General features: G+C 52.5%; 2 protein-coding genes across 4 annotated transcripts in view; both read right to left on the reverse strand.

Annotated features, from left to right (window-relative positions):
- Window positions 1-204: 204 nt before the first annotated feature.
- On the reverse strand, window positions 205-10,678 carry LOC138813054 (SH3KBP1-binding protein 1). 2 transcript variants are annotated; one of them, XM_070001320.1, is made up of 18 exons: window positions 10,558-10,678; window positions 10,272-10,325; window positions 10,088-10,133; window positions 9,880-9,953; window positions 9,275-9,333; window positions 8,949-9,029; window positions 7,642-7,803; window positions 7,470-7,560; window positions 7,170-7,360; window positions 5,845-5,960; window positions 4,624-4,711; window positions 4,416-4,532; window positions 3,247-3,417; window positions 2,956-3,111; window positions 2,451-2,547; window positions 1,977-2,155; window positions 1,566-1,677; window positions 205-1,429 (listed from the first exon to the last, which is right to left on the reverse strand). In XM_070001320.1, exons 1-18 carry the CDS (start codon window positions 10,641-10,643, stop codon window positions 1,198-1,200), a joined length of 2,112 nt encoding a protein of 703 aa, XP_069857421.1. In that variant the 5' UTR covers window positions 10,644-10,678; the 3' UTR covers window positions 205-1,197. The 2 variants fall into 2 exon arrangements, with proteins under 2 accessions (XP_069857421.1, XP_069857420.1); XM_070001319.1 differs by having other exon boundaries at window positions 1,566-1,680.
- Window positions 10,679-11,289: 611 nt separating this feature from the next.
- Window positions 11,290-23,018, reverse strand: part of LOC138813078 (spectrin beta chain, non-erythrocytic 4) — a 60,214-nt gene continuing 48,485 nt past the window's right edge. For both annotated transcript variants that reach the window (XM_070001324.1, XM_070001325.1), the window contains 10 exons: window positions 22,732-22,976; window positions 20,839-20,977; window positions 20,661-20,745; window positions 18,997-19,193; window positions 17,394-18,019; window positions 16,151-16,223; window positions 14,538-14,830; window positions 13,567-13,740; window positions 13,355-13,397; window positions 11,290-12,402 (listed from right to left, as the gene is read on the reverse strand). In XM_070001324.1, the coding sequence (XP_069857425.1) occupies window positions 12,244-12,402; window positions 13,355-13,397; window positions 13,567-13,740; window positions 14,538-14,830; window positions 16,151-16,223; window positions 17,394-18,019; window positions 18,997-19,193; window positions 20,661-20,745; window positions 20,839-20,977; window positions 22,732-22,976 (2,034 nt within the window). In that variant the 3' untranslated portion in view covers window positions 11,290-12,243. The remainder of the gene's footprint in view (window positions 12,403-13,354; window positions 13,398-13,566; window positions 13,741-14,537; window positions 14,831-16,150; window positions 16,224-17,393; window positions 18,020-18,996; window positions 19,194-20,660; window positions 20,746-20,838; window positions 20,978-22,731; window positions 22,977-23,018) is intronic.

Raw genomic sequence — 23,018 nt, forward strand, 5'->3', positions numbered from 1 at the left:
GTATTTTAGATGGGGGGAGCATTATATAATATCTCTGTATTCTAGACATGCTGCCATTTTATATGCCTCCCCCTTCTCTATAATTCCTAACAGTCACATATTTCTCAGTGTTCTGAATGTCCTAGAATATTTAAAACAAAAATCCATGACAGGCATGCAACTCAGTGGCTGAGAACTTGCCTAGCATGCATAAGGCCTTGGGGTTTGATTTTGTTTTGTTTTCCGTTGTGGGGCTTTAACTCTGGGCCTGTGCACTGTCCCTCAGCTCTTCAGCACAAGGTGAGTATTCTATCACTTAAGCCACAGCTTCACTTCTGGTTTTCTGGTGGTTTATTGGAGATAAAGAGTCTCCTGAGCTGACTTTGAATAACTGGTGTGAGCCACAGGCGCCCAGCTAAGGCCTTGGGTTTTACCCCCAGCACCAAGCAAAACAAAATTTGCTTTGGAGTTTGAGGAAATCTGAAACACACAGGTTTTAGAATCCATTTCCTTTTAGGTCAACTGTTTACTCTAGATTTTGAGAGTCAGGAATCTCCATGCCATTTGGGTGTAGTAGTCCATGTCCATAATTCCAGCTACTTGGGAGACAAGACCTACAGCCATCCATCACAGTGAGCATACTAAAGGGTTCAGAAATGCTCATCTGAACCAACTCCAGCCAATGATCATCAGCCCTATGATTTCTGCTGCTAGAAAGCAAAAGAATGTTAAAGAGCTCCCTAAGATCGTCTTGCCACTGATTGACTATGATGCATCCTAGAGGAAAGCAAATCCAAGAGATAAGAGAAAACCATTGGGGGATGAGGGTTTTGAACCCCTGGATCCAGCCATGCCTGAAGTCAGATGGTAAGCCATTTCTTAAACCAGGAGAGGCAAATACTCATAAATTTACCACCAGGAACCTGGTTAGGACCCACATCTCCCTAGGGGCCACACCCGCCCAAAAAAATCTAAGAATACAAAATAGGGTGTTGGCAGTGAAAATGTTATTGAGGAGAGTGACTTTGGCTTCCTAAAAAAGTAGGGGGGGGGAGGGGAGGAGGGGAAATGGAGACCTAGTAACAAATGATTGCTTCCAGGAGGCCCTGGCCCTGAACCCAGGGCTCCCACTGGAAGCAGGCGGAGGGGGGGGAGGGGAGGGAGGACACCTGAGTCCCCTGGGAGCAGAGTATCCAAAGGCACCTTGGCAAGCTGCGTTTAAAAGGAAGTTTCATTGAGTTTCTTCTTGGGAGATGCAAGGGGTGTCCCAAGACCCGCCGAGGGCCGAGGGGCTGGTGTGGGTGGCCGCCGGGGCTCTGGCGCGCTCCGTACCAGTTCCTGGCATCTTTCCACAAAGCTGCCTCCCCCTCGGCGCCGGATCTCTGCTTGTGGGGGGCTGGGGCTCCCATGGCGGCCACACAGTGAGGTGTTGCTGGAGGCTGAGTGGAGACTGAAGGGGGTGGGGGAGGTGGGCACCAGGCATCATGGGGCAGTGGGCTGCCCCTCCCACCAAGGGCTACACTGCTGTCGCCTGTCCTACCCCCCTCCACACACACCATAAAATGGGGGAGAAATAGAGCTACTACCTGGTAAGTGAGGTCCGGGGTGAGGGGCTGGGGAGGGAGGCCCGGGAGGAAGCCAGCGGGGCCAGCTCACACTGCTCCAACTGTCCCATTAACTCTTCCTCCGTCAGACCACCTGCTGGGGGCCCAGAAAGCAGCGTCAGGGAGCAAGACAGTAGTGTAAGCATCCAGGGTTGAGATGGATGAAAAGATTTGGAGAGTGCCAGGCAGGGGTCAGAGGTGAAGGGGGGGCAGGGAAGTGAGGGTAAGGAGCTGGAGGACAGGGTAAGAAGGGAGATCACACCAAAGTAGGCTTTGATTCAGGCTCTGGAGTGACAGGGGGGCCCTGGGCTGGGTTCAAACTGAGGCAGGGAGGGTGGGCGTTGGTGGTATAGTGGGTAGCATAGCTGCCTTCCAAAGTGAGGCAGGGAGTACCAGGTGCCTGGCCAAGGCCATCCATGGCTGTGGTCAGATCCCACATGGCCAGGCTGCCATTGGCCTGCCCAGTGAGCAGGTAACGCCGGGGTCTGGAGCCCAGTCGCCGGGATCCCTCGCACTCCAGCACGGTGAAGGCGGTCGTGGCAGAGCCGTCCACGGAGCGCACGGAGCACACCCTGTGGACAACAAGCCATCAGGGGCTGCGCTGGCTGTGCAAGTCCGCGAGAGAGAGAGAGAGAGAGAGAGAGAGAGAGAGAGAGAGAGAGTGTGTGTGTGTGTGTGTGTGTGTGTGTGTGTGTGTGTGGTTTTGCTTTTTCTGGTTCTAGGACTTGAACTGAGGGCCTGGGCACCATCCCTTAACTTTTCCACTAAGATTAGCACTCTACCATTTGAGCCACCAAGCATGCTTGCCCCCCCCCCCGCCGTGGAGACCCCATTTCTGGCCTCTGTGGCCCAGAGGACAGTCCTTACCGCTGCCCAGTGGCTGAAAGACGCACGAAGAGCTGGCTGGCGCTGGGCACCACCTTCTGAATGAACACCTGCTGGTCATCTCGCTCACCATAGGGGCCTGGACAGCCAGGGGTGGGTGTTCAGGGCTAGCCAGGGACCCTTGGACCTCCAGACCCTAAGGCCTGCTTTCCCACTGCTGAACCCCCTTCTAGACCTAGGTCCTGTTCCCAGGCTGCTGGGTGGGCTCAGGGAAGAAGAGAGGGACCAGTGGTTAATTCAAGCCCATCAGGGGATTGGGTGCTGGACTGTGGGGGTGGGTGAGGCCCTGGGCCAGGAGGCTATCAGTAGGAATTGGTGAATGTGACAGCCCCACAGGAGTCATCAGGGGGTCAAGTGGAGGTTAGCAGGGGCCAGCAATCAATGGTGAAGGTCAACTAGAGCAGCTCAATTGGTCGATAGAGACCTACAGGGGTCAATGGAGAGGGGCGGGCATGGCAGTGGGGAGGGGCCAGGAGCCAGGAAGTACCAATGTCATTGCCAGCACTGCAGCCTCCATGCCCATCAGCTGACTCCAGAGCTAGGATCTTGAAGGATGCCAGGGGCGTGGAGCCCGGCTGTGTGGAGATCATGCCACGGAAACGGGTCACGGACCACGTCCGCACGTGGTTGTTGTCAGCACAGACTAAGGAGAGCACAGGACGGCAGAGAGTCAGGCTCAGCCATGGGATTCACAAAGCTCAACCCTTCCAGAACCCCAGAGTGACTCTTTTTTGCCTCTCTGCGGCCATCCAGCTGGTCTCTCCTGCAGGGGACCCACCTGAAATGAGGTGCTTCTCAGACAGCATGATTTTGATGACAGGGCTGCGATGCACAGTGAAGGTCTGGAAGAGCTGGGGCCCCGAGCCCACGGTCTCGGGGTGCTGCACAATGACTCGCACACCCCCCGAACTGGTGCCATAGGCAATCTCAATCCAGTTCCCACTGTCACCTGGTGGGGGACAAAGACAGGACCTGCATCACAGAGAGACAAAAACCAAGGGGGACAGAAAGAGGCAGATCCAGGGGAGATGCCAGAGAGCAGGGGGCAAGGCAGAGAGACAGACAGACAGGCAGGCAGGCAGGTAGACAGATACAGACAGACACAGAGAGAGATGCTAAGATGAGGGAAATACGGGGCTAGGAAGACAAAGGAGCAGAGTACAAAGACCACAAGCAAAATTTAAGACAATAAGAGAGAAGAGATAGAAAAACAGAGACACGGGGAACTGGGAAACTGAATTAGGATGACACAGAATCAGACAAACAGATAGATATGACATGAAGAGAGAAAAATGAAAGTCTGCTGGGCAGGAAGTCTACAGGACTTTTTCTTCCCGGGGTTGACTTCAAACTACAATCCTCAGATCTCAGGCTCCTGAGTAGCTAGGATTGCAGGTGTGAGCCACCAATGCCCAGCTACCTTTCTGGTTTTATGAACATACAAATGTCATGCCTTAGACTGGCGCCAGTGGCTCACGCTTGTAATCCTAGCTACTCAAGAGGCTGAGATCTGAGGATCTCCGTTCAAAGCCAGTCTGGGCAGGAACTCCCATGAGTTTTGCCATTAACCACTCCTATCTCCAGTTAACCACCAGAAAATCAGAAGTAGCAGTGTGGCTCAAGTGGTAGAGCCTTAAGTTGAAGAGCTCAGGGACAGCACCCAGGCCCAGAGTTCAAGCCCCACCACCAACAAACAAACAAACAAAAGTCATGTCTTGACCATAGGGATGGAAGAGAAACATCAAAATGAACTCCCAGAGGCCAGTTCTGCCTCCAGTGGAGAGGCTTGGCCCCAGCTAAGCCCTAAAAACAGTGCTCCATGAATGTTTGCTAAATGACTCAATAATAAATCCCATGCTAGGCCACACAAGTGGCAACGTGGCTACAGGCTGGGCCTGGGCTGGCTGGTAATGAGGTGGGGGCAGAGTAAGTTGTGTGAGAGCTTACTGGTCTTGGGGGTGAGGTAGACACTGAGGGCGGTGACCCCATCCTCCGCAGGGTCCCGGTAGAGTTCGCTGACAAGGAGGTCATTGTCCTTCATGCGTAGCGGAAACTTCTGTACATCTGGGGACGATGGGGGGGTGGGGAGGGGTGAGTGAGGCCGGTTCCAGGCACCCAGCTGGACCCCTCTGGTCCCCAGGAAGCTGTTGCTCACCCACATAGTAGATGGAGCCATTGCTGCAGCCCAGGAGGAGGAAAGAGCCAGCTGCATCATAACTGGTAATTGGCTGCACCTCTTGGACCTGAAGCCAGGACAGGCAGGGCAGGAGGTGGTAGGTAGTATGGTACCTTCCACACCTTCGCTTCTATTGTACCTCTCACAAGGTGCCCTCCTTCCCTCCAAGTCCCAGCCTGGCCAGGTATAGTCTATCTCTACGTGTCCTGTACCTCCTTTTTGAACTTTTTTTTTTTTTGTCAGTCGTGGGGCTTGAACTCTGGGCCTGGGAGCTGTCTCTGAACTTTTTTTTTTATTAATAAGGTTTTTTTTTTTTTGTGAAAATACCATACAGAGTGGGTTACAATTACATGGGCAAGGTAATGAGTACATTTCTTATCAAGCATTGTTGCCTCCTCCTTTGTTTCCCCTTCCCATCCCAGCCCTCCCATCTCCCCGGCCCCCCCTCTGCCATAACATCTTGTACATATCTCATTGTTGCAATGGGTCCACCTGTATCCCTGCTTAAACAATTTGTTTTTTCCCTTCCCCTCCACAAATTATACCAACATCAAATACAGTGAAAACAGGGATTCTACCGTGGAGGACTCTGAGCTCTTTTGTTCAAGGCTAATGCTCTAACAGTTGGAGCCACAGCGCCACTTCTAGTTTTTGCATGGTTAATGGGAGATAAGAGTCTCATGGACACTTTTCTGCTTGGGCTGGCTTTGAACTGTGATCTTTAGATCCCAGCCTCCTGAGTAGCTAGGATTACAGGTCTGAGCTACCAGCACATGGCCTTCCCTTTTGAACTTCCATCTCTGTCTCTCCTTAATTTGTTTTCTGTGTACTGGGCATAGGGCTTGAATTCAGGGCCTGGGCACTGTCCCTGAGCTTTTTTGCTCAAGGCCAGTGCTCTACTACTTGAGCCACAGCACTACTTCTGGTTTTCTGGTTGTTCATGAGAGGTAAGTGTCTCATAGACTTTCCTACTCAGGCTGGCTTCCAACCCCAATTGTCAGATCTCAGCCTCCTGAGTAGCTAGTATTACAGGCGTGAGCCACCAGTGCCTGGCCTGGGAAGACCTTTGACACACACATAACCAGGCTCTGCCCACCACTGGGTCTCCTGGCTTTCTCTAGGTAGAGTGGGAAAGAAAGGAACTCCTCTTTCAGGCTACATGATCTGGAAAGGGGACCCCAGGCTGGCCAGAGCTCTGACCTGCCAGTGCTTGGTGACAGCATTCCACACCCCAATGCGTCCCGTGTGGCTTGTGGCGATGAGTTGGTTCCCCACGAAGAACAAGGCCTCCACAGGCACACCCAGATGGAAGACTCCTGTGGGGGACAAGGAGGGGACAAGGAGAGTCAGACGGGACCCCATTTCACAGGGAGGGATGTGGCAGTAGGAACGCCAAGGCTCAGAGGATCCTATTGGGCCATGGAATTCTCTCCAGTAGAAATTCCAGCAGAAAGTAAAAAAAAAAGCTGGGTGCAGGTAGCCCATACCTATCATCCTCCATATACAGGAGACTGAGATCTGAGGATAGCAGTTCAAAGCCAGCTCAGGCAGGAAAGTCTGTGAGACTCTTATTTCCAATTTCTCAGCAAAAAGCAGTAAGTGGACCAGCCTTAAGTGAAAAAGCGAAAGGACAGCACTCAGGCCCTGAGTTCAAGTCCTAGTATTTGCACAAACAAAAACAAATGAATAAAAATATGTTGATTTAGGATGGATATATTTTTTCCCAAGGACAGATTGGTTTAAAAGTTGAGCACTGGGCTGGGAAGGTGGCTCAGTGGTAGAGTACTTGCCTTGCATGCATGAGGCTCTGGGTTCGATTCCTCAGCACCACATAAGCAAAAAGAAAAAAGCCGGAAGTGGCGCTGTGGCTCAAGTGGTAGAGCGCTAGCTTTGAGCTGAGGGACAGCGCCCAGGCCCAGAGTTCAGGCCCCATGACCAGACCCCCAAAAAAAAAAAAAAAAAAAAAAAAGTTGAGCACCAACAGCAACACAGATTCTAACAGGCCCTGGGATTTTACTCCCATGGAACATTCTAACAGAGCAAAGAGATCTAACAAAGAGCAGACTTTGATGGAGAAAATTGTACCAGGGAGGACTTTCCTAAGAAGATTTTCCTAAGAAGAGGATTTTCCTAAGAGACCAAAGAATTCCAACCAGATTTGAAATTCTTTTTTTCTCACCCAGTACTGAGGTTTGAAGTAAGGGCCTCACACATGCGTGGCTGGTGCTCAACCACTTGTGCCATGCTTCCCTGGCTTTTTGCTGGTTATATCAGAAATAGAATCTCAACGACTTTCCTGCCCCAGACTGGCTTCAATCTGAGATCTAAACTTCAGCCTCCTGAGTTACTAGGATTACAGGTGTGAAGCATGATGCTCAGCCAGGATATGAAATTCTGAAGGGTTGGAGCATTCTCATGGGATACAGAGAATTCTCATGGGGTTAAGAATGTTGTGGGGTGGGCTATTTTAACAGGCTACAGAATTCTCCAGGACAGAGGGTTCTGGAAAAGTCCAGCAGCAGTACCTATCTCAGAGCCTCCGCCTTCCGCCTGCAAAGCCCACAGCAGGATCTCGTTGCCTGTGGCCACGGCCACCATCTTGTCATGCTCTCCCAGTGCTCCACCAGGTACGCGGGCCGTTAGTGCCAAGCGCTCGATGGGCCAGTCTAGGCGGGGGCTAGAAAATACCAGCTGCCAGCCAGAGGCTTCCTTCAGCCTGATGGATGTGAGGAGAAGGGAGGGGAGAGATTACTAACCACCATCTCAGACCATCCCCATCTAAGATCAGACCCTCCCCGCCCCCCCCAGCTCCCCTTTCCTGGCACCTATAGCAGACAAGAAACTGGGCATAGGCCACAGCAATCCAGTTGTGGTGACCGCACACCAATCGCACCATCCCAGGTTCCTCCGGTTGTCCTTGGGAAAAAGAGAAGGGCCTATAATAGGATCACAGGGGTCCACAGGCTGTCCTTACCTCCCTGGAAGACAGAAAGCTACCTGATGGTGGAGAAGGGCCTCGCTCATCCAGCATTCGACCCAGCAGCCCTGCATTTCCCAGATTGGGGGGCATCGTGTTGCTTCGACGTACAGGGGCTGGGCGTACCCCACCCTGCTGGGGCCCCACCAGGCTATGTCGGTTTCGGCGCTTCACTGGGAACACTGGGGGAGGGATAGAGTAGTGATAGTTGTAATGACAGTTATGGGTGTATATTGCCTCCTTCATGTTCATACAGATGCAGCATTCAATGACACTGAGTCACACAGCAAGTTTGTCCCTTCCCAGTGCCTGTAAGTCTATTGCAGAGCAGAGTTTAGGGCTACTACAATATTAACATGAAGAGAAGCTTTCAGCCAGCCACAGTGGTTCATGTTGATAATCCTAGCTACTTAGGAGGCTGAGATCTAAGGATCATGGTTCAATGTCAGCCCCAGCAGGAAAGTCCAGGAGACAATTAGCTCCAATTTACCAACAAAAAAATCTGGAAATGAAAGTGTAGCTCAAGTGGTAGAACTCCAGCCTTGAAGTGGCTCAGTGGTAGAGTGCTTGCTTTGCATGCATGAGGCCCTGGGTTCAATTCTTAAGCTCCACATGAGCAGAAAAAGCCGCAAGTAGCACTGTGGCTCAAGTGGTAGAGTGCTAGCCTTGAGCTGAAGAGCTGAGGGACAGCGCCCAGGCCGAGTTCAAGCCTCATGACCAACCAAAAAAAAAAAAGGAAAAGAAAAAGCCAAGTGAGAGCCTAAGGCCCCGAGTTCAAGCCCAGTGTTAGCATTCATGTGTGCATGCATGCATGTACACATATTTTTTGGAAACGGGTAAAGCTAAGGAAAATAATAGCATAGGTCCTGGCAAACTTTACAACTGTAGATAATGACTGAGGCTAAGGAAATAAAGCCATACATCAAATCTCCCCATTCTGTCCCTTCTACTAATCAGCAGTCTAGTGGACTACAATTCCCAACAGCCTCTGGGGGCACTTTCTACAAAAGGTGGACTGGCTGGTTGTCTTGAGGAGTCTAATCAATAATTTCCTCCTTTCTATGTGAAGGACCCTAGTTATTCCAAAATCTTCCCAAACAGAAAACAATGCTGGACTACAACTTCCATTGTGCTCTAGTGTATGCTTTTGAGATTTCAAGGAATTAGCTGGCCCACTGCCTCATGGAAAATACTGTTTCCTACTTCCTCTCCAAGCATCAGGCCAAACATCTGATACAGAACTACAATTCCCATCAGGTCTCAGGACTCACAAGGCTGAAGCATTGTGGGAAATATAGATTACAGCCTATCCTTTGGGATTTCTCACCTGGTGGAGGTAGATAACCATTGAAGAGAACATTTCCACAGGAAGATCGATCCAACTCCTCCCTCAGCTGTAGACGACGAACTGCAACAAAGGACTCAAAGCTGGGCTTTAAGGGATGCTGAGGCAGGTCCCTTTCTACCTCCCTATCTCTTTCTCTACAGAATAAGCAAATCCCCTCAGAGGCAGAGCCAAATCCCTGTGGTCTTAGTTCTAACCCAACCCTCTTTCAGGAGAGAGAGGGAATAAAGATAGGGAACATTCAGGAAGCATCCCCAGAAGGCTGGTTGCCTATGCAGTGAGCATATTAACTGAGAATCCCCACTTACCTAGTGGAGTAAGCCCATAGAACTGGGCTTCATGAAGGAGACTGGAACCGTGGACACCCCTGGGTAGAGGAATTGACTAGGGGTCAAGGTCTGGAGTATAGGAAAGGGCAAAGAATTCTGAAGGGGAAGTTAAAGAAAACTGTACAGAAAATTTGGGAAGGCAGTTTTTTTTCCCTTCTTTTCCCTCCCTCCTCCTTCTTTCCTTGCCCTTCCTCCTTCCTCCCTCTCTCTCTCTTTTTCTTTCTTTCTTTTTATTTGTCAGTACTACTGCTTAAACACAGGGCCTACTGCAGTCCCAGAGCTTTTTCACTCAAGGCTGGCACTCTACCACTTGAGCCATAGCAATACTTCTCACGACTTTTTGGAGATATGAGTTTCCTAGACTTTTCCTGCCTGGGTTGGTTTTGAACTGTGCTCCTCAGACCTCAGCCTCCTGAGTAGCTGAAATTACAGTTATGAGCCATTCTCCCTAGCCAAAGCACTCATTTCTACTAGAATCAAGATTCTAAGTAAGCCAAATGGAGCGGAGCTTTTTGGTTATCTTAAGACATTTCTAAGGGTTTGAAGATGGTGGTGTTTCCTCCCTCCTTTTCATCCATACTAACCTGGGGTCCAATTCTTTGGTGCGTAGGAAGTTGAGGATGGGGGCAAAGACGGTGGGGTCCCTGTCGATGAAGATCTGAGGGAGGAACAGAGGGAGGGATGGAAAGATGGGGGGGGGTTGAAAAGGATGGACAGGACAAAGAGCGGGACTGAGTGGGATGCTTTCCCCGCTATGGGCCGCCCCATTTCAACCCTGGCTTGACTACTCACTGCCCCAGTCTCATCTTTCAGAGTCGAGATGCGTCCGCTCAGAAGACTACAGGAAGGAGACACAGCAGGTAATCACACACCAGAGATGGGAGAAGGGAAAATGGTGCAGATTAGGTTCCCCCCCCCTCCCACCCCGCCCTCTTTTCCCACCCCTACCCCGCCCCAAACTCCCTTCCCCGATCACCTGGAAAAGAAGGAGTCTGGGATCCAGGTGAGCGTTTGGCGGGAGGTACTGAATCTAAACCGGGAAAGCAAGAGATGAAGAATGGGGAGGAGGGTGAAACACGACGCCCCCTGCCCCCCCCCCGCCGGACGCCGCGAGTTCGCGGCCCACCCCGGGAGGCTCCGGGCCTCCCCGCACGGGGGCGGGGCGACCCTTGATTGACAGGGATGAAGTTACGACTCCCATCCGGCTCCCCGGCTCCGAGGATGGGCGGGGAGGGGGTGTCTAAGGAATCTCGCACCATCACCTCTTGCCTCCTACGTTCAGATGAATCACTTCCCCGGGAGGGCCGCGACCCAGGACCCCCTCGGCCGCCGTCTCAGCCGCCGCCATGGCCCCTGGGGGTGAGCCGGCCAGCTTGCACTCACTTCCGGGTGTGCACTCAAATCCCGCCCCCGATGCTTGCTCATTGGTTAGGAGACTCCCGGGACAGCTGGTGATTGGACAGAGTGCTCGCAGGTCGCAACTAGTTCTCCGCCTCCTTAAAGGGATCCGCCTTTCCTGCCCTGGACGGAGCGGACGGGCGCCGTGGCTTCTTTGGGGAAGTTTGTTTGTTTTTTTCCATCGCTTCAGGGTTTGCGGTTTAGATGTGACTTTAGTGGTTCATCAAAGCGCACGTGTGAGTGCCAGTGGCTCATGACTGGAATTGTAGCTACTCAGGAGGCCGAGAACTGAGAATCTGGGTTCAGAGCCAGCCCTGGCAGGTCTATGAGACTCATCTCCAATTAAGCATCAAAAAGCCGGAAGTGAAGGTATGGTTTAAGTGGTAGAGTGCTCAGCCTTGAAGGAAAAAGCTAAGGGACAGTGCCCAGGCCCTGAGTCCAGCGCCCAGTACCAGTACAGAGGAGCATGTATTTAGACCAAGAAATCAGCCCACACGGAGGGGTACATAAAGATGGTCCCTGCACCCCGCCACCCCAGCCCACTCTTCAAGCCTCCTGCTTGAGCCGGTAACACGCGAACAAACCAGTACAGATCGTCAAAGCCAAAGGGTTTATTATAGGTACATACAGTGTGCGCCAGCCACACTGCCCCATACCCACACCCCGGGGCTCCAGCGGCTCCTCCAGGCGGCCATGGGGGGACTGCCACAACCCGATACCCTGCCAGACTCCCCAGAGAGGTGCTCCAGCCAGAAGCATGCAGGGGGGAGGGCTCTCCCTCTCCCCTCCCTTCCTGTGACATGTCATTTACAGTTGGGGGGGGAGGAGAGAGGAAGACAGGTGTTTGTTTTTCTTGAGCTTTGACGCCCCTCCCATTTAAAAGCCTTGGCGCGGATGCGGGTGGAGGTGGGGGAGTGGGGAAGGATAGAGGTGGGGGTCGACGTTTTGCAAAAATAAACTAAGTCAGGAATTAACCGCATGGCTCTGAGGTGGCAGAGTGCAGGGACCTGGGCCCCTTAGCTCCCCCCTCCCAGACAGAAGTCAAGGCAGCATTGGAAGTGAGGTAAAGGCAAGGAGGGGCTGTCCCCTCCCCACCCCTAGCACCCTGGATGGTCCAGGGGACCTCACCAGCGCCCCCCGTGCCCATCCTTAGGGCGGAGAGGAGTCCAGGAATGATTGCCCCCACCACTTCAGTTTTTTTGGGGGGGGGCAGGATCTGGGGACTGGAGTAGGGGAGGGGCTTGACTTAAGTGGCCCCCTGCCCGCCACCCCCCAAGCTCAGTTATTGCATAAAAATAATGGATCCCCAGCACCTGGGGTGGGGGGATGGGGCTGGCGAGCGGGAAGGGGCCCAAGATATGGCTATAGGGGCAGCAATTCCCCCACACATACACCCACCCATTTCTTGGGGTGTGGGAGAAGTCCCCTCCTTTCTAGTGCCCGTCAGGGTGCCTCCGCGGCCATTGCGGAAGGGAAAGTGTCTTTGTGCCCACAGTGCAAGAGAGGAGGGCCAGGGAGATTTGTCAGAACCTGGGGGCAGGTGCTGGGGATCACTTCCGGCGCCCACTGGCCCTGCGCTCCCCGGCTTCTCGCTTGGGATTGCCCTCATCTGTAGACGATGTGGTAGGGAGTGTCTGGCCCCAACGGGCAATCTCTGCATGTTCGGCCACCGAAGCCGCCACAGCCTCCAGCCAACCGTTCATCTCCTCCTGGAGGAAGAAGCAGGACACAGGGTCCATATTTGGAAGACAGGAACTGAATGATCTAGATCAGAATGCCCTCATTCCCCCCTCTATTACACCGGGGTAATCATATTAATAAAGATGAGGACACAAGCACTTACACAGCAATCTATAATGTACCATTGTCTGTCCAGGGCACTTTTGTGAATTCTTTCACTTACACATATCTAGGATTATATGCAATCTCTGCTAGAGATAAATCATCAAAACAGGGAAAATATCCTGGCAGATACAGTTCAGTGATATTTTCCAGACTCTGAGTAAAGTACTTTGTATGTATCAACTAATTTAATTCTCACAAATACACTATCATAACAAATTATTTTACAGATAAGGAAAATGAGGGCTGGCAGAATAAGGCCTACTTCACAGTTGTGTGTGTGTGTGTGTGTGTGTGTGTGTGCGCACACACGCACGTGCTGGCAATGTAGCTTTGCACTGTCTCTTAGCTTTTTCACTCAAAGCTGGTGCTCTACCACTTGAGCCTCACTCCCACTTCCCGTATTTCTTTTGCGGGTTAATTGGAACGAAGAGTCTCATGGGCTATTCTTGCCCAGGCTGGCATTGAACCTGGAGCCTCAGATCTTATCCTGAGATTACAGGTGTGAGCCACTGGTGCCCAGACCCTGGATCACCCCTATTGGAAATTAGTCTCTCCTCTTATCTTTCCAGTATCACCTAAGTACCCAAGGTAAGGAAGTTGGACTTTGGCATCAGGGACTACAGCCCTCGCTGAGCCTCTTCCTACCACTCCTGGTTTAGGGGCCTTCCCTGGGTTCCCACTACCCATAGGCTTGTCATTATAGCCTTGATAACTCTAGCCTATGTACATACCTGCTATAGCCCTATCACTCTGGATCAGGACCCAGTCACCCAACCAGCCATATCACTTTGAGGGCTACACAGAGGGTCATCTCACCTCATCTTTAGCCTGAAGCAAATACTCGCTGCCATCTTGGGTCCTGGAGGAGGAGACATAGGACTTGAAAGATCTCAAGCGGCCCAGTTTCCCTCTTCCTCCCTTCCCAATGTCCTTCAGGGGAGCCCAGGGCCTGCTGGGTAAAGGAAGCTGGGCCTTTTGGATCCCTCCCACCTGCCATGGATGGGGTCGGGGGATGGGGGCCTGCTCACTGGAGCTTGAAGACGTGTTTCTTTTTCTTGTAGTCATTAGCCACCTCGCTGGTGGCCTTGTGCAGGCTGAGCAGTGGCTCCCCACCATGCGTGCCCCCTGAGGCTGGGCCTTTGGCATCCTTGTAGAAGCCTAGCTCCCCCTTGCTGAGCACACAGTAGAGGCTCACCCACGACCTGGGTAGATGACGTAAGAGTTTTAGGCAAAGCTACAACACTGTGGCTTGGCAGTAGACCTTCCTACCAATAGGCCTTTGTCCAAGCTAGTTAGCACATTTACCCAGGACTCTCTTTCCTGTGGCTGGCTGTTCCTGCACTGTGGGAATCATCTAAGGCTCCCAATATCAAGCCTATTGCCCAGTGCGGTGCCTCCAGGGCTTGTCTTTCTTTAGCCTACTCCCACTATAGTCAATTACTGTCTCCTCCAGGTTCTGTGCATCACCATCCCTTACTCAAGGCTAGCACTCCACCACCGGGAGCCACCCTTTCACTTCTGGCTTTCCGCTGATTAACTGAAGGTAAGAATCTCTCAGACTTTTCTGCCTGGGCTGGCTTGAACTCTTGATCCTCGGATCTCAGCCTCCTGAGTGACTGAGACAGGCATGCCTCCTCAAGACTCCCAGATGGTGTATGACATCTTGAGCCTCTACCTCATATGTCACTGGAACCCTCGTGACAAGACTCCACCTCTGGCTTGCTCCTTAACCATAGTCTCTAGCTTTGAACCGCGATCCTCACATCTCAGCCTCCCGAGCAGCTAGGATGACAGGCGTGAGCCACCAGTGCCCGGCTTCAGGACATTTTTGTCAAGGTCCCAACCTATCTCCGTCCACTCAGCCACGAACTAGACTCTCTCCCATTCATAGCTTTCGCTACCTAGAAGTTGAGTCCCGCCTCTCACATGCTTTGCTATTCACTGATTGGACATTGTGAGCCTGGAGGCTCCGCCTTCGAAAGCCCGCCCACATGCTCACCGATTGGATGACTTGCGGTTGGCGTCCAGCTCGCGCTTGCGCAACAGGAAGCCCTCGTGCTGCACCGTGTGAGTGGGCGGGGGCGGAGGCGCGGGGGCGGAGCCTCCCTGGGCCGGGGCGGAGCGTGAGCGCCTGCTTCCCCCGCCCTCGCCACCCTCTCTGGGCCTCGGCCGCCGTCGGGGCTTGGGCCGGTCCCGAGCCCGCGGCCGATCTGGCCGAGGTGTCCGTTCGGGCGGCTCAAGCCCATTAGGCAGGCGGCCGGGGGGAAGCTCGCGAGGCTGGGGCAGCGATGGCTGTGTGAATGAAGGGAAGGGCATGGAGGTTATCTGTCTGGAGGCGCCCTGGGTCTGGGTCCCATCCCTCTGCAGGGCTCATCCTCTGCCTTGGAGGCTAGCATGGAAGGAACTCGGGACTGGTTGGTTAACTCTTTGGGGGCTCCTTTAGATCTTGGGTGTGAGTCTGCCAGGAATCCTGCCCAAATGTGGGAAGAAAAGGGGGCTGGACCTATAGGTCGGGTGTAAAGGGAAATCTAGGGGTGTCTTCTCTTTTTTGTGGCTGTCCATGAGGAAATTTGGGTCCCCACAGGCTGAAGAAATAGGGAGTCCAGGACATGAGCCTAATTATGTGTGTAGGGTGAAGGGTAAGGATTGGGGAGGGGATGATCTCTTAGGTTAGAGGTTCTACCTATGTGTGTATGTGTGTGTGTGTGTGTGTGTGTGTGTGTGTGTGTGTGTGTTGGTGTGTGTGTGTTGCAAGTCCTGGGGCTTGAACTCAGGACCTGGCACTGGTCACTTAGCTTCTTTTGCCCAAGGCTAGCACTCTACCACTTGAGCCACAGCAACACTTGTGGCTTTTTCTGTGTATGTGGTACTGAGGAATGAACCCAGAGCTTCATGCATGTTAGGCAAGCACTCTACCACTAAGCCACATTCCCAGCCAGAGATTCCACCTTTATAAGAAGGATTTTTCTTTTGTCATTTGTGGGGCTTGAACTCAGGCCTAGACACTGTCACTGAGCTTTTTTCACTTGAGGCTAATGCTCTACCACTTTTGAGCCATAGTGCCACTTCTGGTTTTCTGGTGGTGAATTGAAGATGAGTCTCACAGACTTTCCTGCCTGGGCTGGCTTTGGATGGCGATCCTCAGATCTCAACTTCCTGAGTAGCTAGGATTACAGGTGTAAGCCATCAACACCAGGCCTAAGGGAGAATTTTTCAGATTGTAGGGCGCCTCTCGGTGTCCTAAGAGTTCCATGTTGAAGCTGGGTGCTGCCCACACCTGTAATCGTAGCAACTCAAAGATGAAATCTGAGGATCACAGTTTGAAGCCAGCCTAAGCAGGAAAGTCCGTGAGACTGTTATCTCCAATAAACTGCTCAGAAAAAGCTGAAAGTGGCGCTGTGGATCGTGCTAGAGCACAAAGAGGCTCAGGGTTGGTGTTCAGTCCCTGAGTTCAAGCCCCAAGACAGGCCAAAAAATAAAAAAAGAGTTCCACATTGGCTGTGCAGGTGCAGGTACAGAGATGGACACTGATCACTGTTTCTGAGATCCTTGGTCCTGCTCTAAGGAGAGGGGTCTTCATAGTCCCCCACAGCCAGCCATTGGTCAACTTACCACTGCAGCTGGGAGCCCCGGGCCTGCCTCTTTCTCCTGCAGCTGTTCCACAATGTCAGCCAGGGTGGCCTTCCTGAGGGAGGAGGGACAAAAAGATTCAATGGAGCAGGAGTGCGTTTTTATCAGAGCCTGGCATGCCTGACTAGAGAGAGGGGCTTCTGTCTGTTAGCCTAAAACACCAGTGCCTGTCCACTGTTCACTGTCTCCACAGATGTGTGAAAATACCAATGCCCAATACAAAGCCTCTCTTCCCTTTAAGATTTGACAGTACTGAGGTTAAAACTCAGAGGAGCCATGGCACCAGTATCTCTTGTAGATTGTGTGTGTGTGTGCGCGTGCATGCCCGCACACGCACGCCAGTACTTAAGGCTGTGAAAACTCATAGTCTGGGTATAGTCCCTTAGTTTTTTTGCTCAATGTTGGCATACTACCATTTGAACCATCTCTCCACTGCCTGCTTTGGGCTGGGAAGTTAGAGATTTTTAAAAATCCGACAGGCGGCCAGTCATGGCTCACGCCCATCATCCTAGCTACTCAGGAGGCTGAGATCTGAGGATCATTGTTCAAAGCCAGCCTGAGCAGGAAGGTCTGTGAGACTCCTATCTCCAATAAGCCACCAGAAAACTGGAAGTGGTGCTGTGGCTCACGTGGGAGAGCGCTTGCCTTGAGCTGAAGAGCTGAGGGACAGCACCCAGGTCCAGAGTTCAAGCCCCACGACCAACAAGAAAAAAAAAATCTCACAGGCTTTCCTGCCCAGGCTGGCTTTGAACGATGATCCTCAGATCTCAGCCTCCTGAGTAGCCAGGAGTCTAGGAGTGAGCCACCAGTGCCCAGCTCCCCCTTTGAATTTTAACCAGTCTCAGGATTAAAAAAAAAAAAAAAAGCAAGTTGCCATCTCCAAGTGTTCCAACCCACTGTCACCTTTCTATACCCCTCCCCTGAGTTCCCTTCCACTGGGATCCTCACCCCAGCCCTATCATTGATTGGTGACAAGTCTGTCACCCCCCAGGGACTTCTCCCCCAGATTCTGAGCTTCTTGGAGGCAGAGCTAGGATAGATTTGGTCTCTGCTCTTCCTCCAATCAATCAAGCAGGCTGCCCATGTGAACCATAGGCCCATCCACCTCTGGCGGGACCCAGGATGCCACCTTGCTCCTTGGGGTTCCTTACTGACTCTTGGGGGCCTTTGGGGTTCGGGGAGGTCTGGCTTCCCCGCACCCTTCCCGATCGCTGGGAGGCCTCACCCCTTGACCAGTTCTCCTCTGGTGGGCGTCTCCTGTTCGCTGGATTCCTGCCTCTCCAGCCGCCGCTCCCGCCGCTCTCTTCGCCTCTCCATTTGCTCGTAGCGGCCCAGTGTCAGGCTGTGCGCCGCCTCGTGCTCCACAGACTCCTGCCGTTCCGACCGCCGCCTCCGGGAAGTCTCCTCGGGTTGATCGGCCGACTCTTGGCGTTCAGGCCGCCGCCTCCGGGGCAGCTCCTCGGGGGCGCGATCTGCTGCTTCCTGGCGCTCGGGCCGAGGCCGGACCTGCTCCACCACCGTGATGGGGGACACTGGCGCGTCCACCGTGTCCGAGGGCGCGGCCGGCGGGGACACGGGCTCCGCCCTGGCCGGGGCCTCGGGCAGCCGGTCGATGCGCGGCTGCAGGCGCTCGGGCTTGAGCTCTTGGCGCACGTACCCCACCCGGGTCCGCACCTCGGCCGACAGCGTGTCCGAGGCCCTTCGGGCCAGGGGCTCCAAGCCTCTGTCGTAGCCCCCTGGTCGCAGCAGAGGGGCTGCTTTGGCTGCCAGTTCCGTGGGATCCCCAAAGAACTTGCGCCCCAGCAGAGGGGTGGGTGGTTGCTTGCTCTGTTCGGCCTTCAGTTTCTCGATCTGGAGTCAAGAAGGGGTGGGGGTAGAGGGGTCAGTTGGAGGGGCGGTTCTGCCTGGACATTCAGCTTTGTAGGAGCAAGGATTCCAGGCCCTGCGTTATTATTCTCTACCAGTTGCTTAATGAATGCCTATTCTTCAAGAAAACGAAGGCCAAATCTTTATTTTTAATGGCACTGGGGTTGGAACTCGGGGCCTTGAACTGGTCAGGGCAGGTTCTTGAGCTCAGTCCTTTTTTGCGTTAGTGATTTTTCAGACAGGGTATTACAGGCTTTGGTTTTGTTTTGTTTTGTTTTTTTGGTCTCCCCACCCACTTCCTGTTATTTGTTGATAGGGGTCTCACTAGCTTTTTGTTTGGGTTGGCCTGGAAATTGAGCTCTGGAAATTGAGCTCACTCAAGAGCCTCCAGAGCTCAATTTCCAGAGTAGCTGTGATTATTTTACAGGTGCCTTTCTGACCTCCCTCTACACTAATTCCTTAATATCCCAACTCAGACTTTCTTTAATATTCCAACTATTACTATTATTATTATTATTATTATTATTTGCCAATCCTGGGGCTTGAACTCAGGGCCTGGTCACTGTCCCAGAGCTTTGTTTCAAAGCTCAAGGCTAGCGCTCTACCACTGGAGCTACAGCGCCACCTCCAGCTTTTTTTGTGTATGTGGTACTGAGGAATTGAACCCAGGGCTTCATGCATGCTAGGCAAGCACTCTACCACTAAGCCACATTCCCAGCCCCCAGACTGTAAGTTATAAATGGTCTCTTCACCTCATTCTTCCAACCAGATCAAGATTCTCCTGGCCCTCTGGGCCTCTGCCATCCAGGCTCCCTGTATCCTGTACCCTCTGGCTCTTCCTAGTGCCAGTCTGTTCCTGCCCCCTTCACACCTGCTGATTGCCCAGTAAGCATCTGTCTCCACTCTCAACACAGGACCAAGGCCCCCAAGTCCAGGTGGGAGGCAGAGTCTGGGGTGCTGACCGTGGTCAGGCGCCGTAGAGAGCTGAATCTCTCTTCCCACGCTGCGGCTGCTTTGCGGAAGGCTTCATGTCGCCGGATGAGCTGCTCCACCTCGTCCACGCTGCTGCCCAGCTCCCGGCTCTGCAGGAGGGGCTCCTGAGCTGTCAGCCAGGCATCAGCCACCACCGCCTCCTGGGCAAACTGGTGTACTTCCAGCACTGGGGGCAGGCATGCAGGGAAAGCCGTTGGGGGGACATCTAATCCCTCTTTTGCTTCACCACCCATCCCTGGCCCAGACACGCTGACTGTACAGCAGAGTCAACCTAGAGCTATCTCCTCTATTTTTTTTTTTTTTTTGTCGGTCGTGGGGCTTGAACTCTGGGCCTGGGCGCTGTCCCTCAGCCTTTCAGTTCAAGGCTAGCACTCTAGCACTCTACCACTTGAGCCACAGCACCACTAATGGTTTACTGAGTGGTTTATTGGAGATAAGAGTCTCACAGATGGGCTGGGAAGGTGGCTCAGTGGTAGAGTGCTTGCCTTGCAAGCCTGAGGCCCTGGGTTCGATTCCTCAGCACCACAAAGAAAAAAGCCGGAAGCAAAAAGAAAAAAGCCGGAAGTGACGCTGTGGCTCAAGTGGTAGAGCGCTAGCCTTGAGCTGAAGAGCTGAGGGACAGCGCCCAGGCCCAGAGTTCAAGCCCCACGACCGGACCCAAAAAAAAAAAAAAAGTCTCACAGAGTTTCCTGTTCAAGATGGCTTTGAACCACAATCCTCAGATCTAGGCTCCTGAGTAGCTAGGATTACAGGTATGAGCCACTGGTGCCTGGCTTTTGAACCAAGTCCTGGGTCTTGAACCCAGGACCTGGGCACTGTCCCTGAGCTTTTGTGCTCAAGGCTAGCACTGTACTACTTGAGCCACAGCTCCACTTCTGGTTGTTGTTTTTTGGTTAGTCATGGGCCTAGGTGCTGTCCCTAAGCCCTTTTAGTGGTCTACCACTTTAAGCCACAGAGCCACTACCATTTTTCTGGTGGTTAACTGACATAAGGATGCTGAGCACCGGTAGCTCACACCTGTAATCCTAGCTACTCAGGAGGCTGAGATCTGAGGATCGTGGTTCAAAGCCAGCCCAGGCAGGAAAGTCCATGAAACTGTTATCTCCAATAAACCACCAGAAAACCAGAAGTGGCACTGTAGCTCAAGTGGTAGAGCGCTAGCCTTGAGCTGAAGAGCTGAGGGACAGAGCTCAGGCCCAGAGTTCAAGGCCCACAACCAACAAAAAATAAGTAAATAAATAGTCTCATGGAGTTTCCTACCCAGGCTTTGAAAGGCAATCCTCAGATCTCAGTCTCCTGAGCAGCTAGGATGACAGGCGTGAGCCACCAGTGCCCGCATCCAGCCTTCCCCTCACCCTCTTTTTGACTAGTTTATTGAAAGTAGACTTTGCTACTTGGTCTGGCTTTGAACCATGATCCTCAGATCTCAGCCACCTGTTCCAGGCTCTCTCCTGTAGTTCAATACCAACCAGATTCAATAGTAAGGGAGCCCTCATATTCACTCTCCCAGGCCCTTAGATTTGTTTCTTGGGACCTATGGGTTGGATGCAATATGTCCGTGTCATCCCTGGAACCTCGGTCAGCCATGAAGTATCTGTGTCCTTGAAACACACGTGTGCAGGTCTCCACTCACTCTGCTGAAGCCACTCCCAATGGCGGTCCCACTTGTCCGACACTTCTTCCTTCCTACTTCCCAGTTTGTCTAGCTGAGCCTGGATCTGAGATCAATGATTGGGTGGGAGAACATCAGGGGTAACTCCTGAGCCAATGAGAGGGGCAGAGGAGAACCCTCCACTCCCACCCCTTCCTACCTCATCAGCCATGGGACTCTTGTTGAGCAGGAGAGAGCGCCCCAGCTCCTGGCAGGCCGTCAGCTCAGGCACCCGTGCTTCCAGCTCCGTCTTCAGGCCCTGGTGGTAGTTCATAAGCACCTCCACAGAAGACACATCTCTGCAGTGGATGGTGGGCGGGGACCTGAGCCACAGGCAGCTGCCCTGCCTCTGCCTGTCCCCCATAGGCAGGTGCTAATGAGCCCAAATCCCTGAAATGGATTCTTCTCAGCTTCTCACACCTCCTCCTATGACCAAGTTGGGTCTGAAGCATCTTCACTAATTCAAGGAGAGGTGTGTGTGTGTGTGTGTGTGCTTGCGTGTGTGTGTGTGTTGTGTCTTGGTACTAGGGCTTGAGGTCAAAGGCTCACACACTTGTTTATGTTGTTTTTGTTTTTTCATTCAAAGTTGGTGTTCAACCACTTGAGCCACAGCTCCACTTCTGGCTTTTTTTGTGATTAATTGTAAGGAAGAATTTCACACATTTTGCCTGGGCTGGTTTTGAATCTCAGTCCTTAGATCTCAGCTAGGATATAGGTATAATACCAGCATCTGTGGGGGGGGCAGGGAGAGCAATGTAGTCATGGAGATGGGAGGGCAGGGATGGTAAGGGAAAAACAAAGGAGGAGGCAACAACAATGCTTGATAAGAAATGTACTCATTACCTTGCTCATGTAATTGTAACCTCTCTGTACAGTATTTTCACAAAAACTTAATAAAAAATAACACACAGAGGGGTTACAATTACATGAGCAAGGTAATGAGTACATTTCCTATCAAGCATTGTTACCTCCTCCTTTGTTTTTCCCCTACCATCCGTAAGTTCTCTGTATAACTATATAATGATAATAAAATATAAAAAGGTGTAAGAAAAAAATACCAGCACCTGGCTTTATTTTTCTTCATTGCAATGTTTCACTCTATGAACTAATATTTGGGGGAGAGTAGTTTAGTCTTCCCTCTCAGAATGTAAGCAGCCTTGGGGCAAGAGCTCAGCCTGTTCACCATCCAGACCCCAACAAGCATTCAGTAAATATTTTCTAGCAGCTCAGAGTAGCACATGAGCTGGCATATGAAAGGCCCAACATCAAATCTATAAATCTTCGCTGTGGGGTAATCCTAGCTACTCACAAGGCTGAAATCTGAGGATTGAGGTTTGAGGCCAGCCTAGACAGGAAAGTCCCTGAGGCTCCCATCACTTAACCAGCAATAGCCCAAGTGGTTGTTGCTCAAGGGGTAGAGTGCCAGCCTTGAGTGAAAAAGCTAAGAAACAGCACGCCCAGACCCTGAGGCCTGGCACAGGATTGGCACAAAAATATAAAAAATCTGGGCTGGAAACGTGGCTAAGTGGTAGAGTGGGGTTTGATTCTTCAGTGCCATATAAACAGAAAAAGCAAGAAGTGGCACTGTGGCTCAAGTGATAGACCACTTGCCTTGAGCAAAAGAAGCTCAGAAACAGTGCCTGGGCCCTGAGTTCAAGCCCCAGGACTGGCAAATAAATAAATATATACATAAATACATAAAATAAAAACAATCTTTGCTGAGTAAAGAAGGCTCAAGGCCCATAATCACAAGAACAATGCCACGTGACCTTGCCCTTCAGGTCCTTATCTTCTAGTGCACACTCCTGGACTTGGCCTCAGCCTCCCTGGCAGACAGGACAGGCCACTAGTTAGAAGCATGTGGTTCTTAGGTCTCCTGGGTAACCATCTGACCCAATGCTAGGCCTGACAGGAATCTTGACAAGTCTGGCACACACAGGTTGTGCCCGGATATCAGCTCTTTGCTACAGGAAGGTGACTGGACATAGGCTGGGGATGGCTGGGGAAGGATGCTAGAAGCATCTAGGAAGCCCCAAGTGGGATGAAGGGCAACCTGGGTTTGTCAGCTGCTCCGATCTGGCTGGCGATGCCGTCCATCCAAGACAGCAGGTCCCGGGCCTGGCTGTGGAAGCGCAGGGCGTCGGCCGTGGAGCTCACGTGCAGCCGGGCATCCTCGCAGGCAGCCAGCAGCTCCTTCCAGCCCTGCAGCACCTCCTGCTCCCGGCTGGCGATGGCCTCTGCGTGCTCGCCCGCATACACGGTGCGCAGCTGGGCTGCGCCCTCCTGCAGCTGCCGCACCTGAGGGGCATGCCAGGTCGGGGGGCCAGCCCTCCACCTGCC

The sequence above is a fragment of the Dipodomys merriami genome, unplaced genomic scaffold (assembly GCF_024711535.1).
Source record: "Dipodomys merriami isolate MVZ:Mamm:240054 unplaced genomic scaffold, mDipMer1.0.p SCAF_106, whole genome shotgun sequence".
NCBI lineage: Eukaryota > Metazoa > Chordata > Mammalia > Rodentia > Heteromyidae > Dipodomys > Dipodomys merriami.